Source organism: Carcharodon carcharias, chromosome 23 (genome assembly GCF_017639515.1).
Source record: "Carcharodon carcharias isolate sCarCar2 chromosome 23, sCarCar2.pri, whole genome shotgun sequence".
NCBI classification, from domain to species: Eukaryota; Metazoa; Chordata; class Chondrichthyes; order Lamniformes; family Lamnidae; genus Carcharodon; species Carcharodon carcharias.
The window spans coordinates 37,436,278-37,453,625 of NC_054489.1; the positions used below are offsets into that span (position 1 = coordinate 37,436,278).

The 17,348-nt window shown below is 48.2% G+C and overlaps 1 protein-coding gene across 2 annotated transcripts in view; it reads right to left on the reverse strand.

The window, feature by feature from the left end:
- Positions 1-17,134, reverse strand: part of grnb (granulin b) — an 87,393-nt gene extending 70,259 nt beyond the window's left edge. The window contains exon 1 of one of the 2 annotated variants that reach the window (XM_041173409.1): positions 17,024-17,134. Coding sequence is in view for 1 of the 2 variants with exons in the window: in XM_041173406.1 (XP_041029340.1) it covers positions 16,895-16,987 (93 nt within the window). In the remaining variant the exon portion in view is untranslated. Of the gene's footprint in view, positions 1-16,894; positions 16,996-17,023 lie in introns of those variants that run through there. The other variant, XM_041173406.1, reaches the window with a different exon arrangement.
- Positions 17,135-17,348: the final 214 nt, after the last annotated feature.

A 17,348-nucleotide genomic window follows, 5' to 3' on the forward strand; every position in this document is an offset into this window, starting at 1 on the left:
TAACACTCCCTTTGTCTTGTGTCCATGATATCTTAGTCCAAATCTCTCCTGAGCTCCCACCTATCCCTGACCTTCTATTTTGCTCCACCTGTTCCACCCCCTCTTAAACGGAATAAAATCCATCATATTTTAGGAGCGAAATCCCATGGACATCTTTTGACCTCTTGATTGGAACTATAAATTTCAAAAGGATAAGCTGCAGTCAGCAGTACAGGTCTGGGCAGCAAGGCGTTGATTCAGACATTTAGTGAAAACACAGTGACTCATCAAAAGGGTTTGGACATTGAGTAATGCGATCAAGAAATCTGATTACCTGATACAGCGGCACAAAAGACATATCATCAATGCAATACACTCAAGGAATTTCTCAACTATCACAGACAATAGTACTGGAAAAGGGTCATTCAAACCCTCGTTACCCTTAGAGCCAAGTGATGTTACTGTGTAATCTCAAACAGGAGAATTGTTTATACAATGAGAACTGATAATATTCACATGGATACATCTTCCATGGAAAACCCGGTATTGTTTCAACCAGCAGGAGCTGATGACATTTGTCTGGACTTTACTTGGAATCAACTAAATGAACATTGGAACAGCAGGAAATATGTTTTAACATGTCTTGAGTTAAATTATTATAAAAGCAGAGCAGATCTAAGCATCTGGGCTGCAGTTGGAAGAAGGGTCGAGTTTGGTCACCTTGACTCAGGCCTCCAGTCAACATCGAACAGACCAGCCGTGTTGGGGATTGTAAGTTTCAGCCAAATCGTAGTGATATTGGTCTGAAGGGTTTTTTTCCTTAAAGTTTCAGTACAGGACGTGATGTTTTGCCTGTGTTTTTGTAAGTTTTAATCGAGTTGTGGTGACTTTGTGTCGGGTACCGGGAATAGGTCATTTTAAATTTTGGGTGTGTACTATGGGATTGCAGTTGAGTCAGTAAGGCAATTGTGAATTATCAGAAGAAATTTGTCTCACTGGTCATTCTGTTCAAGCCATACACTTGTGAATCTGGTATCACGAACTTGAGTGTGGGGAGTGTCTCTAAGGGAAAAGGGGATCCCCTACACATTTCTACCTCTGCTTAGCTCTGAAGAAAAGTCTCACAGACTCAAAACATTAACTCTGCACATCTCTCCACAGAAGCTGCCAGGCCTTCTGAGCTTTTCAGCATTTCCTGGTTTTTTATTTCAGGTTTCCAGCATCCACAGTATTTTACTTTTAATTTATTGTCCACGTTCTATTGCCCTAAGGTGGCAGTGGCAAGTCTTCTCTCTCAGCTGCTGCAGTCTTTGCAGTGATGATCCTGCACAATGGTGTTATATAGTATTTTAACCCAGTGCAAATAAAGGAAAAGAATGCTGATATGCCCCTTTCAGGATGCTGTCTGATTTGGAGATGATGGTGCTCTCATTACATTGCTAGACTTGGCCATCCAGCGACAGGACCAGAGGTGCTGTTTACAAATTCAAATTAAAGTCACTCAACAGACAGCTCCTCTGCTCTTATAAGTTGCCTCTTCAAATTTTCATAAAAGGCCAAGTTAACAGTTGACTGACTGTCCCAATTCTGATTATCAGTCTATGCAGCCAAATTCTCCAAAATATCTCATCAATGCTGCTCTATAAATAACAAGATGTGCAATAGAACAGAGCTTTCAGGTTAATTAGTTGAGATATCAGTCCCAATGAACTCTCACCTTCATGCAAACTATATAGTTAAGTTGATGCAACAAGGCAACCCATTGAGACAAAACTTCCTCTCCGTAGATGCTGTCAGACCGGCTGAGTTTTTCCAGCTATTTTTATTTTTGTTTGAGAGAAAACTTAGTACCAGTTCAGCAAATTATTTCATACATAAGCTCGAGTTTATCATGTGATTACAGTACTGTTAGAGGTTTCATTTTTGAACTGCCAGCATGTCTGCACACTTCCAGTTACATTCTCACGTCTTTTAGCTCAGCTATTGTTCTTGCAAGGCACCAAAATTCCATAATGGTAGCCCAGTTCCCCACAAAGCAAATCCACCTTCATAAATCCAACATCTGGCAATTGTGCAAACCCAGGCATCTTACAGGCACCCAGGTACACACACTCATTGCATTTTGCTTAATGGGTACACCACAAGCTCTTGTAATCCCAGAAAATGGTAGAAAGCACAACAGCAAAATGCAAAATAATGCTGATACTGAAAAAAATGGTTAGACAAGCAGTACATGTAAAGGGAGCACCAAAAGTAGACGTTTCAGGTAAGATGGCAACTGATTTGCACTTCCTCAGACTTTGGTTTCAGCTATAGCCTTAGGTATCACATTCATTAGTAGCCAGCAGTAACAAAGCCAATAAAGTGGATCACAACATATCTATTCATATATCTAGAAACTGACCGTTCACAGAACAGAACAAAAACAAAAATAGCTGGAAAAACTCAGCAGGTCTGACAGCACCTGTGGAGAGGGATACAGTTGACGTTTCGAATCCGCATGACCCTTCTTCAGAACTAAGAAATATAGAAATGAGGTGAAATATAAGCTGGTAGAGGGGGGTGGGACAGGTAGAGCTCGATAGGGGGCCAGTGATAGGTGGAGGCCAAAAGAGACTGCCAAAGATGTCATAGACAAAAGGACAAAGGGGTGTTGACGATGGTGATATTAAATAAGGAATGTGCTAATTGGGACTTTAAGGGTAACAAGCAGGACAAGCTAGTGGCAGACGGCCCCAGTGTGGGGGTGGGGGTGAGAGAGAGATCAAAATGGGCTAAAAGGTGGCAATGAAACAATAGATTGAAATAAATTTAAAAATAGGCCTGAACAATCCCCATCCACCACTACTCTCCTCTGTCTGGCTGAACTTGTTCTCTCACTGAACAATTTCTCCTTAAACTCATCTCACTTCCTCCATATAAAAGGTGTGACTATGGGTTCCCGCATGGGCCCCAGTTATGCCTGTGTCTTTATGGGGTATGTGGAACATTCCTTGTTCCAGTCCTACTTAGGCCTCCTCCCACAATTCTTTCGCCGGTACATCAATGATTGCTTCGGTGCTGCTTCATGCTCTCATCTGGATCTGGAAAAATTTATTAATTTTGCTTCCAATTTCCACCCCTCCATCATTTTCACATGGTCCATCACTGACACTTCCCTTCCCTTCCTTGGCCTCTCTGTCTCAATTTCTGGTGATAGACTGTCCACCAATATTCATTACAAGCCTACCGACTCCCACAGCTACCTCGACTACAGCTTCTCACATCCCACTTCCTGTAAGGACTCCATTCCTTACTCTCAGTTACTTCGCCTCCGTCGCATCTGTTCTGATGATGCCACTTTCAAAAACAGTTCCTCTGACATGTCTTCCTTCTTCTTTAACTGAGGTTTTCCACCCACGGTGGTTGACAGGGACCTCAACCGTGTCCAGCCCATCTCCCGCGCATCCGCCCTCACACCTTCCTCTCCCTCCCAGAACCATCATAGGGTCCCCCTTGTCCTCACTTATCACCCCACCAACCTCCACGTTCATAGGATCATCCTTCACCATTTCCGCCAACTCCAGCATGATGCCATCACCAAATACATCTTCCCTTCACCTCCCCCGGCAGCTTTCCGCAGGGATCATTCCCTCCGGCACACGCTGGTCCAGTCCTCCATCACCCCCTACACCACCTCCTACGGCACCTTCCTATGCAACCACAGAAGGTGCAACACCTGCCCCTTTACTTCCCCCCCTCCTCACCGTCCAAGGTCCCAAACACTCATTTCAAGTGAAGCAGCATTTCACTTGCACTTCCCTCAATTTTGTCTACTACATTCGCTGCTCCCAACGCAGTCTCCTCTACATTAGAGACACCAAACTAAAACTGGGTGACCACTTTGCGGGACACTTTCGGTCTGTCTGCAAGCATGACCCAGACCTCCCTGTCGCTTGCCATTTCAACACACCTGTTCTCATGCCCAATGTCCATCCTTGGCCTGCTGCATTGTTCCAGTGAAGCTCAACGCAAACTGGAGGAACAGCACCTCATCTTCCGACTAGGCACTTTACAGTCTTCCGGACTGAATATTGAGTTCAACAATTTCAGATCATGAACTCTCTCCTCCATCCTCACCCCCTTTCAGATCCCTCTTTTTCCAATAATTTATAATTTTTTTTACAAATATATTTTTCTTTCCCCACCCATTTAAAAATTTATTTCGATCTATTGTTTTATCTCCATCTTTTAGCCCATTACAATCCCTTCCCCCCACCGCACCCCCACTAGGGCCAAGTACCACTAGCTTGTCCTGCTTGCTACCCTTAATGTCCCCATTAGCACATTCCTTAGATAATATCACCACCGTCAACACCCCTTTGTCCTATTGTCTACGACATCTCTGGCAGTCTCTTCTTGGCCTCCACCTATCACTGGCCCCCTATTGAGCTCTACCTGTCCCACCCCCCTCTACCAGCTTATATCTCACCTCATTTCTATATTTCTTAGTTCTGAAGAAGGGTCATGCGGACTCGAAATGTCAACTGCATCTCTCTCCACAGGTGCTGTCAGACCTGCTGAGTTTTTCCAGGTATTTTTGTCTTTGTTTTAGATTTCCAGCATCCGCTGTATTTTGCTTTTATTCGCAGAACAGAACCAGTGTACAGGTGACACTCAAATGCCTTAACACACAGCAGCCAATTGCAGTTATCCCAATCAGTTTATCTACAGGACAAGCAGCACTGAGCTGCTTTAAGAATTTTTGGAGCCCTGGACAGTAAATCTTAAGGTTAATCTCCTTGCTGGGGCTTTAATCGTCTGTCATAAAGCTTTGTCCATTAGAAATGCATTGTGCTCAATACTTCACAGAAGTTTAAATCCAATGGCAGTTGCAATTTTAAATACTCATCTACCAAGATGCTCCATAATCCAGTTATATTAGGCAAAAACAAACCAGAAAATACTGAACTAAACAAGTAACTAAACAACATTTAAAAAGACAAAAAGGGCTGTTTCAGTAGAACTTTTGGTCAGAGAATTATGATTTAAGGCATCTACCCATCATCTTTCCCCATACTTTGTAAGATGCTGATGGATTTGATGCGAGTTTCCAGCACTTTCTGACCTGGAAATTATGGTGTAGGACAACTAAACTGAACACAACTGAAGAATCACTTCATCACTTTTGAATTCGAGAAACAGGCCAACATTTCATAGCTTTGTAACTACCTTTTGCTCTTGTACGCCAACTTTTAGTTATTTGTGCACATAGGCACCTAACTCTAGCACATCTCTGATTCCGGGTTCATTAGCAGCTTTAAGAGGGGACTTTCACATGCAAATAGTAAGATTGACAGTTAGTGATGCATTAATAGCAGAACTTGTCCCCCTTCCCAGGGGAGGTAGGGTGTCAACAGAACAGTGTGGGAACAAGTCCATAAAAGATCGAGCTCGGTGGGCTGAATGGCCTTTTCTCATTCTGGACTTCATGTTTTTAAATTATTTTGCTCTTTCAACAGGAATAACTTGTTTTTATTTTCTCTCAGTATAATTTTTGAATTTCTGATTACCGCTGCCATTTTAGTTACTGCAGGAACGACTACCAGCTCACAGCAACTGCTTCTCAGTATCACTTTTTACCATGTGTGAACAATAGTGCCAGAAATGTCACTGCAATCTTGCTTTCATGAAAATGCTTCAAAGTGTAACTGTCTAATTTTTACCTGGGTGTAAGTATTTTGAAATTCTGGGGAGTTCTACTCTTGGATAACAAAACAAAAACAGAATTACCTGGAAAAACTCAGCAGGTCTGGCAGCATCGGCGGAGAAGAAAAGAGTTGACGTTTCGAGTCCCCATGACCCTTCGACAGAACTTGTTTGTCCCTACAACCACACCAACCCCCTCCACTTCTCTCTCTCCCCCCACCCCCCACACACCTTAAACCAGCTTATACTTCAACTCTTTCTTGGACTCAAACTCAAGTTCTGTCGAAGGGTCATGAGGACTCAAAACGTCAACTCTTTTCTTCTCCGCCGATGCTGCCAGACCTGCTGAGTTTTTCCAGGTAATTCTGTTTTTGTTTTGGATTTCCAGCATCCGCAGTTTTTTTGTTTTTATCTCAGTGAAAGAAGCAGATCATCAATAGATGTCACAAACAACAGAACAAAAGAACACATTGGTGTTAAAGTTGGTGATATTATCTAAACGAATGTGCTAATTAAGAATGGATGGTAGGGCACTCAAGGTATAGCTCTAGTGGGGGTGGGGAGAGCATAAAAGATTTAAAGATATTTAAAAACAATGGAAATAGGTGGGAAAAGAAAAATCTATATAATTTATTGGAAAAAAACAAAAGGAAGGGGGAAACAGAAAGGGGGTGGGGATGGAGGAGGGAGCTCAAGACCTAAAGTTGTTGAATTCAATATTCAGTCCGGAAGGCTGTAAAGTACCAAGTCGGAAGATGAGGTGTTGTTCCTCCAGTTTGTGCTGGTCTTCACTGGAACAATGCAGCAAGCCAAGGACAGACACGTGGGCAAGAGAGCAGGGTGGAGTGTTAAAATGGCAAGCGACAGGGAGGTTTGGGTCATTCTTGCGGACAGACCACAGGTGTTCTGCAAAGCGGTCGCCCAGTTTACGTTTGGTCTCTCCAATGTAGAGGAGACCACATTGGGAGCAACGAATGCAGTAGACTAAGTTGGGGGAAATGCAAGTGAAATGCTGCTTCACTTGAAAGGAGTGTTTGGGCCCTTGGACGGTGAGGAGAGAGGAAGTGTTTGTCCCTACAACCACACCAACCCCCTCCACTTCTCTCTCTCTCCCCCCCTCCCACACACCTTAAACCAGCTTATATTTCAACTCTTTCTTGGACTCGAACTCAAGTTTTGTCGAAGGGTCACGAGGACTCGAAACGTCAACTCTTTTCTTCTCCGCCGATGCTGCCAGACCTGCTGAGTTTTTCCAGGTAATTCTGTTTTTGTTTTGGATTTCCAGCATCCGCAGTTTTTTTGTTTTTACCTCTACTCTTGAATGTTGTACCTAAGCTGTAAACTGACAAAGATTTGGTTTGAAGCAGAAATTCCTGATTCTCGATTCTTTTCGTCAAGGCTTGTTACAGTCAGAGGTTGAACTGACAACAAATTGATGATTCAAACCTAATAATTTATTCAACACCAGAAACACTAAAGGATAAGACAACTGATGCGAAAGAAACCGTGTTTCAAACCAAATCTTTGCAACATGCTTGACTGAGACAAGGTAAGGTAGTATCACAGTTCACAGCTTATCTGCAACATCAAGAGCAGAATAACTCCTCAGAATTTTGACATACTTAGAAAAATACTTACACCCAAGTAAAAATTAAACAGTTCAACTGGTTATCTTACTCTACTGCCATACTCAATATTTATTTTGGCTAAAGAAATGAAAGGAGAACAGAGAAAACTATAAAAAAAACAGACACTATTTGCATATAACTAAATCTAAATATTTAAAAATAGGAAGATGATAGAAACCACCACCTTAAAGTTCCCCTCCAAGCCACCTACCATCCTGACTTGGAAATATATCACCCTTCCTTCACTGTCACTGGGTCAAAATCCTGGAACTCCCTCCCTAACAGCACTGTGGGTGTACCTGCATCACATGGACTGCTGCAGTTCAAGAAGGCAGCTCACCACCACCTTCTCAAGGGTATTAAGAGATGGGCAATAAATGTTCGTCTTCCAGCGCAAAGAGTTGTCCCCGACCTAGTGTTGCAGACTGGCACATTCCAAAGTCCAGGACTACGTGCTGAGGGATGCACTAAAGGTTGGGGCAGCCGCCACAAAGGCGCAATGGGGAAAGGTCGCTGTCTAAGACCTTCCTGCCACAGTGCACCGAGGGGCTGGGAACTGTTGAGAGCCCCTTGGGCTGTGCAGCTCAAAATGAATATATGCAGGGAATACTAAGTGTATTATAATTGTTTTGAAGCACCTCAGCGTGCAACATGATGTATGTTGATAACTCCAACACCATTGTCTGATTGTCTGCATTGACCATATTGAAATGATTGTAATATTCATTGATTGTATTGATGCACCTTGTGATACATGTGGAAAAGTTGAATCTGGTTGTACTTTTGTGATGGTGATTTTGAAATGGTTTGGAATGTTCTTCCAGATATTTTATGAATAAAGTATATTTTTCAAAAAAAAATTAAAATAAACGCTGGTCTAACCAGCGATGCCCAATCCCATGAATTAATTTTTAAAAACTATTATACTTAACTGAAATCCTAGAGGCAACATTGCCACAAGAGCTAAAAAAAAAGTTACAAATTCTTCCTTTACAAGCACCATCACAAATGCCCAAACTTGATAAAATTCACCTTCCCAAACTAAATGGTAATTAAATCATGAAAATCAGCATCACATATCAGCAAAACAATTAACAGTGCTAACAAATAGCTAGGATTTATATCTAGAGGTATAGAATTAAAAAATAGTGAAGTCATGAATGTTACTGGGATCTTGCTTTCAGTCAGGTCACACTTAATGTACTGGACAGTTCTAGTCTCCATACCATTAAAAGGACATGGAAGCACTGGAGAAAGTGCAGAGGGATTTACAATTATGGTACCAGAACTGAGACATTACAGGATATCAGAAAAGTTTGAACAGATTGAAGAGTTTTCTTTAGAAATGAGAAGGCTTAAAGGCAATCTTCCAGGGGTCTTTAAAAGTATACAGGGGTTTGATAGGGTAAATGTGGAGAGAATGTTTCCACTCGTGGAAGAATCAGAAACTAGGGACAACAAATACAAGATGGTTACCAATGAATACAATCAGCAAGTGGTTTGGAAGTGAAATTGCTACCACAGTAAGCAGTTGAAGCCAAAAGTTTAGATGGTTTCAAAAGGAAACTGGACAAGTACAAGAGAAAAAGGAACAGAAAGAAATGCTAAATGTCGAGCTGAGCTAGGTGCAATGGGAGGAGGCTCACGTGATGATGTACAAACACCATTGCTTCCACTACTGGAAGTGCGAAACAATGACTATCAGAAGAGGCATGGTAAGAGCTCTCCTATGACGCATACCAGTCAAACAAACTTCTGACACTCATTATTAAGGCTCACACAGGAATAATGGCTGCTTAAACAAATGCGAGAGGGTACCAGACACCACTGGAACCCCATCACAGAACCAATACCTTCTGGCAAAGGTCAACAAAAATTATCAAGGCAGATTAAAAAGAAAGATACCGAGCAAAACTAGCTTTAAAATAGGCTTAAACAGGATCTGTTTAGTGTTTTGAATTTCAGTAAAGGTTAGCCAATGTGTGAAATTTTCATACTATAAAAAGTTAGAACATTAAAGTTCTGTATTTCCAAGCACATGTTGCAATTGAAAAGAAATTTTTGATCTGTTGGCTTAAGGACTTTCAGCGATAGCTGGTGAATGAAGAGAATCAAACAAAAAATGTTTCAAGGGCAATCTTTCCTGTATTGGCAGTGATACATTAAGTAAGCAACACATTCATAAAATCTCAAAAGTTTAGCATTGGAATTATGGCCTCTAGCCAGTCTCATGCAGGGAATTCAGACCATTATCATTTTTACATGTCAAATTCCCAAGGCTTAATGACAGGTATAGACCCAAGAAACAACATCAAAAGTAAGAGTATTAATCCCCATCCCCACTGTCAGTGTGAACAAGAGAGTGCACTCCATTAATAATCCTGTTCAGGTATGGTCACATATCTATATTGCACTGGCAACACAAAGAAACAGGTAAAAGTAAAACTTTAAAAACACAGCTCATCCAAGCCTAACAACATTACAAAACAATCCAGGGGAAAAAGAGAAGCAACTCTTGCTATTCTGTGCACAACGGTTGTCTAAAAGTTCAGGTTGTCTAAAAGTTCAGGTCCAAAATGCAAGTCCAGCTATTAGACTTTGATACTGTTAGGGTTTTTTTTAAAAAAATCAGAGTCTCAAAGCAGCGCTAACACCACATTAACCACATTATGTCAAAAACCTAGCAGAAGTATAGCTGATGCCACAGTTTCCCGATACCAAGATGCTATGTTTCTGGACTGAAAGTGAGAATGAGAAATTCTGATTTGAACTTCCCCATTTTCGAAGCCTAATTTCCGCAAATGAACTTAGGTATGTTTTGCAAGACCTACATGTCACTCTAAATGCCAATAAGCATTGAGTCAAGAAAAACGGTCATTTAGCGAAATGACCTACAACAACTTGTATTTAACATTGGAAAAAGTTGCAAAGCTCTTCACAAGAGCACTATTAATGAAATCTGGCTCAGATATTTCAGTATTGTACAAAAGGTGCAGTGACAACATATTAATCGTCTCCAGTAGAACTTCCGACAAATCGTATTTCATTCCCCACACTACTGAGTTTCTGATCCCACCAAGCTGTGTATATAAATTTTATTTCCCTGTAATGTGTTGCTCATAAACACCACACTTCACTGTACAAAGACTGAGCACTTCCAAGAGAACAGTGTACATTGCTTGGTGGGAGGGACCCAAGACAAAGTTATGGCTGATCAAAAATCACTAGCTAATATAACCTAATGCCCACTTCCACGTGGCAGCAGTTAGTCAAACACTCTTAAAAGTTGTTTTTCAAAAAAAAAACATAGCCATCTTCACTAGGGCTTTCACAAGCCAAGAAATAGAGAAGCCTACCTTCCTTTTGGATACTTGTTCCAAATGCTATAATAATTTTGTACAAATTTTCCTTAAATATTTCCTCAAATAATTTGCAGGATGCGAAATGAGAGAGCTTGTTTCCTTCTACAACAATATTGTGTCAAAAGGTACAGAGTGGGAAGAAGTAACTTGAGTAGGAAGAGGTTTATTTGGAGTATAAATACCAGTGTAAACCAACTGGGCTTGTTTCTTTGCAAGAAATTCCCTACACACTTATACTCTGAAGGTCAGCAGTTCCAATGCAAAAGACACACAGGAAAGATCAAGGCATACCTAGGAAAAACATTTTATTTTATAAATATGTCAAAGAAGATCATTTTAGAGCACAAATGTTTAGGAAACACACCTACTAAAATATGCCACAGGGCTCCTTATATTCGAATTTGCTTCCTTGTGCAATAACGAAACCAGAATCAAAAGAGCTTTGCCAAGCGAACACACAATGCAAGGCGACAGAAAGTCCCATTAATCAAAAAATGACTTACTCTGCAATTAGAAAGAAAAGGGCCTAACAGGCTTCCATGAGCAGCAACAGCAACTAAGTCACTTTAAAAGAACATTAAATTGTCTGTTACTCTTTGAATATTTATTCTCTTTTCCCCTCTATTTTCTCTGTGTGTTATGTACCCTTCCTGATAGGGGCTGCTGACCAATCTCGAAAAGCTACCATTATAGGTGAACTACAGAGGTGATTTTATTTTGATACAGTATATATGCCCTAGTCATTAGGTTTATAACAGTTTAATTACTAACAGCACCATAAAAGGACAGAATTCCACACCATCACCAAGATCAGCGCACAATCTTTCCTGTGGTCCCAAATACCAGGAGTAGATGATAATGTTGGCCTCCTTTATAACTCCAACTCCCCACTGAGCCAAAGGAAGAAGAATGATTTTCAGGTCTTTCCATTAGCAGCATGGATAAAAGTGATCCTGCAAATCTGGTGCTGTGCATGTAGTAGTAGGGCCTGACACATAAAGTTTTAATGTGGGACTGAGTACACTATCACCCACTGAGTGATGTAAGAAGGCACATGATCCAGAGCCAAGGTCAGTCTAGAGATGGACAGAGATGTGTAAAGAGCTAGGATGGAATCAGCTCCATACTTGTACCCTCTACTGTAAATATGCATATACTTATGAGCTGTTAATAAAGACTTGCTGGTTATATATTCAAGACCATGAAGCTTGCGTAATGGTTTCCGAAGCAGGATTCTTGAGTACACATCCCCGATTTTAATCACCCCTCACTGGAGGGTCTTACGTACTGGAATTCCCTCCCTAAACCTCTTCTATGCACTACTTCTCCCTTCCTTTAAGGCATTCCTTCAGATCTACCTCTTTAACAAAGTTTTTGGTCAATCATCCTGATATCTCATGTTGCTCAGTGTCAGATTTTATTTGATAAGGCTCCTGTGAAACACCTTGGGACATTTAAATGCATTAAATGTTCTACAGGATATAAATTCAAGTTGAGAGATAAAAACAAAAAACTGCAGATGCTGGAAATCCAAAACAAAAACAGAATTACCTGGAAAAACTCAGCAGGTCTGGCAGCATCGGTGGAGAAGAAGAGTTGACGTTTCGAGTCCTCATGACCCTTCGAGGGTCATGAGGACTCGAAACGTCAACTCTTATCTTCTCCGCCGATGCTGCCAGACCTGCTGAGTTTTTCCAGGTAATTCTGTTTTTGTTATAAATTCAAGTTGTTGTTCCTATGGTTGAGAGAGATGTATGCAAGCATATCACAAATTAGCCCCATCTCCAAGGTAGCAGAAGCATAGAGCAGCAACATAGCCAAGCCCATGACATCGCATGTTAGCACAAACCTTCATTTTTTCTTTCTCTGCCATAATTACTCTCTCCCCAACCCTGTCCGATAATTAAAATAAGGAAATTAAAAGCAGAAAGGTGCGACGTGTGTATGTAAATTGAATTAAAAAACATAGAATTGAAATCCAACTGGCACCACTCCACACCATCCTCCCACCCAGGCTTGGGATGGAGGGGGGAGCCGTCTGTGTGTGCAGATGTGGTGGGGGGGGGGGGTGGTCAGCATTTAGGGATGGGGTTGCGGGGGAGGTGCCTGTGTGCGTGTGGGGATGTGGTTGGGGGGGAGGTGCCTGTGTGCGTGTGGGGATGGGGTTGGGGGGGAGGTGCCTGTGTGCGTGTGGGGATGGGGTTGGGGGGGGAGGTGCCTGTGTGCGTGTGGGGATGGGGTTGGGGGGGGAGGTGCCTGTGTGCGTGTGGGGATGGGGTTGGGGGGGAGGTGCCTGTGTGAATGTGGGGATGGGGTTGGGAGAAGGTTGCCTGTGTGCGTGTGGGGATGGGGTTGGGGGGGGAAGTGTGCGTGTGGGGATGGGGTTGGGGGGGGAAGTGTGTGTGTGGGGATGGGGTTGGGGGGGTGTGTGTGGGGGGGATGGGGTTGAGGGGGTGTGTGTGGGGGGGGGATGGGGTTGGGGGGTTGTGTGTGGGGGATGGGGTTGGGGGGTTCTGTGTGGGGATGGGGTTAGGGGGTGTGGGGCTGGGGAGAAGTCGGGGTGTGGGAATGGGTTTGGGGGTGTGTGTGGGAGGGATGGGGTTGCGGAGGTGTGGGGTTGGGAAGAAGTGGGGGTGTGGGTTTGGGGAGTGTGTGTGTGGGGATGAGGTTGGGGGCTGTGTGTGGGGGGGATGGGGTTGGGGGGTGTGTGTGGGGGGGATGGGGTTGGGGGGTGTGTGTGGGGGGAGGGGGTTGGGGGGTGTGTGTGGGGGGGAGGGGGTTGGGGGGTGTGTGTGGGGGGGATGGGGTTGGGGGGTGTGTGTGGGGGGGATGGGGTTGGGGGGTGTGTGTGGGGGGGATGGGGTTGGGGGGTGTGTGTGGGGGGGGATGGAGTTGGGGGGTGTGTGTGTGGGGGGGGTGGGGTTGGGGGGTGTGTGTGGGAGCTGTGGGTTTGGGGGGTCTGTGTGTGGGGATGGGGTTGGGGAGTGTGGGGGATGCGGTTGGGGGGTGTGTGTGGGGGGGATGGGGTTGGGGGGTGTGGGGGATGAGGTTGGGGGGGTGTGTGGGATGGGGTTGGGGGGGGTGTGTGGGGGGGATGGGGTTGGGGGGTGTGTGGGGAGGATGGGGTTGGGGGGTGTGTGTGTGGGGATGGGGTTGGGGGGTGTGTGTGGGGGAGATGGGGTTGGGGGGTGTGTGTGGGGGTAAATGGGGTTGGGGGGTGTGTGTGGGGGTGGATGGGGTTGGGGGGGTGTGTGTGGGGATGGGGTTGGGGGTGTGTGTGGGGGTGGGGGGTGTGTGTGGGGGAGATGGGGTTGGGGGGTGTGTGTGGGGGAGATGGGGTTGGGGGGTGTGTGTGGGGGAGATGGGGTTGGGGGGTGTGTGTGGGGGGGATAGGGTTGGGGGTTGTGTGTGGGGGGGGATAGGGTTGGGGGGGGTGTGTGTGGGGGTAGATGGGGTTGGGAGGCGTGTGTGGGGGTGGATGGGGTTGAGGGGTGTGTGTGGGGGAGATGGGGTTGGGGGTGTGTGTGGGGGTGGATGGGGTTGGGAGGTGTGTGTGTGGGTGGATGGGGTTGAGGGGTGTGTGTGGGGGAGATGGGGTTGGGGGGTGTGTGTTGGGGGGGATAGGGTTGGGGGGTGTGTGTGGGGGGATAGGGTTGGGGGGTGTGTGTGGGGGTAGATGGGGTTGGGAGGTGTGTGTGGGGGTAGATGGGGTTGAGGGGTGTGTGTGGGGGAGATGGGGTTGGGGGATGTGTGTGGGGGTGGATGGGGTTGGGGGGTGTGTGTGGGGGAGATGGGGTTGGGGGATGTGTGTGGGGGTGGATGGGGTTGGGGGGTGTGTGTGGGGGGGGGGATAGGGTTGGGGGGTGTGTGTGGGGGTGGATGGGGTTGGGGGTGTGTGTGTGGGGATGGGGTTGGGGGTGTGTGTGGGGGTGGATGGGGTTGGGGGGTGTGTGTGGGGGAGATGGGGTTGGGGGGGTGTGTGTGGGGGAGATGGGGTTGGGGGATGTGTGTGGGGGAGATGGGGTTGGGGGATGTGTGTGGGGGTGGATGGGGTTGGGGGGTGTGTGTGGGGGGGGGGATAGGGTTGGGGGGTGTGTGTGGGGGTGGATGGGGTTGGGGGTGTGTGTGTGGGGATGGGGTTGCGGGGTGTGTGTGGGGGTGGATGGGGTTGGGGGGTGTGTGTGGGGGTGGATTGGGTTGGGGGTGTGTGTGTGGGGGAGATGGGGTTGGGGGGTGTGTGTGGGGGTGGATGGGGTTGGGGGGTGTGTGTGGGGGGGGATAGGGTTGGGGGGTGTGTGTGGGGGGGGATAGGGTTGGGGGGTGTGTGTGGGGGTGGATGGGGTTGGGGGGTGTGTGTGGGGGTAGATGGGGTTGGGAGGTGTGTGTGGGGGTGGATGGGGTTGGGGGTGTGTGTGTGGGGATGGGGTTGGGGGATGTGTGTGGGGGTGGATGGGGTTGGGGGTTGTGTGTGGGGGTGGATGGGGTTGGGGGTTGTGTGTGGGGGGGGGATAGGGTTGGGGGGTGTGTGTGGGGTGGATGGGGTTGGGGGGTGTGTGTGGGGGAGATGGGGTTGGGGGATGTGTGTGGGGGTGGATGGGGTTGGGGGTGTGTGTGGGGGGGATAGGGTTGGGGGGTGTGTGTGGGGGTGGATGGGGTTGGGGGTGTGTGTGTGGGGATGGGGTTGGGGGTATGTGTGGGGGTGGATGGGGTTGGGGGGTGTGTGTGGGGGAGATGGGGTTGAGGGGTGTGTGTGGGGGAGATGGGGTTGGGGGATGTGTGTGGGGGTGGATGGGGTTGGGGGGTGTGTGTGGGGGGGGGATAGGGTTGGGGGGTGTGTGTGGGGGTGGATGGGGTTGGGGGTGTGTGTGTGGGGATGGGGTTGGGGGTGTGTGTGGGGGAGGATAGGGTTGGGGGGTGTGTGTGGGGATAGATGGGGTTGGGAGGTGTGTGTGGGGGTGGATGGGGTTGGGGGTGTGTGTGTGGGGATGGGGTTGGGGGATGTGTGTGGGGGTGGATGGGGTTGGGGGATGTGTGTGGGGGTGGATGGGGTTGGGGGTTGTGTGTGGGGGGGGGATAGGGTTGGGGGGTGTGTGTGGGGGTGGATGGGGTTGGGGGGTGTGTGTGGGGGAGATGGGATTGGGGGTGTGTGTGGGGGTGGATGGGGTTGGGGGGTGTGTGTGGGGGAGATGGGGTTGGGGGGTGTGTGTGGGGGTGGATGGGGTTGGGGGGTGTGTGTGGGGGAGATGGGGTTGGGGGGTGTGTGTGGGGGAGATGGGGTTGGGGGTGTGTGTGGGGGTGGATGGGGTTGGGGGTGTGTGTGTGGGGATGGGGTTGGGGGATGTGTGTGGGGGAGGATGGGGTTGGGGGTTGTGTGTGGGGGTGGATGGGGTTGGGGGTTGTGTGTGGGGGGGGATAGGGTTGGGGGGTGTGTGTGGGGGTGGATGGGGTTGGGGGGTGTGTGTGGGGGAGATGGGGTTGAGGGGTGTGTGTGGGGGTGGATGGGGTTGGGGGTGTGTGTGTGGGGATGGGGTTGGGGGATGTGTGTGGGGGAGGATGGGGTTGGGGGTTGTGTGTGGGGGTGGATGGGGTTGGGGGTTGTGTGTGGGGGGGGGATAGGGTTGGGGGGTGTGTGTGGGGGTGGATGGGGTTGGGGGGTGTGTGTGGGGGAGATGGGGTTGAGGGGTGTGTGTGGGGGTGGATGGGGTTGGGGGTGTGTGTGTGGGGATGGGGTTGGGGGATGTGTGTGGGGGAGGATGGGGTTGGGGGTTGTGTGTGGGGGGGGGATAGGGTTGGGGGGTGTGTGTGGGGGTGGATGGGGTTGGGGGGTGTGTGTGGGGGAGATGGGGTTGGGGGTGTGTGTGGGGGTGGATGGGGTTGGGGGGTGTGTGTGGGGGGGGGATAGGGTTGGGGGGTGTGTGTGGGGGTGGATGAGGTTGGGGGTGTGTGTGTGGGGATGGGGTTGGGGGATGTGTGTGGGGGGGGATGGGGTTGGGGGGTGTGTGTGGGGGGGGATAGGGTTGAGGGGTGTGTGGGGGTGGATGGGGTTGGGGGTGTGTGTGTGGGGGTGGATGGGGTTGGGGGGTGTGTGTGGGGGGGATAGGGTTGGGGGGTGTGTGTGGGGGTGGATGGGGTTGGGGGTGTGTGTGTGGGGGAGATGGGGATGGGGTTGGCGGGGGGTCTGTGTGGGGTGACAGGACTCCAGATCCGCCCTCCTGCCGTTAACCCGGATTAACTCACGTATACTCCGCTTGCCGGTTTACCAGTGCAACCTGACACCGGTTGCCCCGCTCTCCAACCCAGGACCTCCCCAGCTGTCCCCCACCCCGGCATGCCGACTGATACCGCTCACCGCGCGCCCGGACTCACCTCTCCGCCGCTGGAGCTCCTTCACGAACAGACCCCGCCCCTTCCTCCCATTGGGCCAAAGATCGGTCACATGAGCCAGGAGTGGCGTGAGCGCAGAGCGAGCGATTTCCGGTGGTGAGGGGGCGGGGCGAGGGGTGGGTGCGGTGCTGGGGTTAGGGCGAGGGGGGGAGGTGCTGTGAGGGGCGGGCTGAGTGAGGGGCGGGGCCGAATGAGGGGGTGGGGGAGCTGGGGGCGGGGCGGGATGAGACGGTGGAGCTGGGTGAGGGGGCGCAGAGGCGTGACGAAAGGAGACGAGCGGGACTGAGTCAATGAGCAGGAAAAGGGG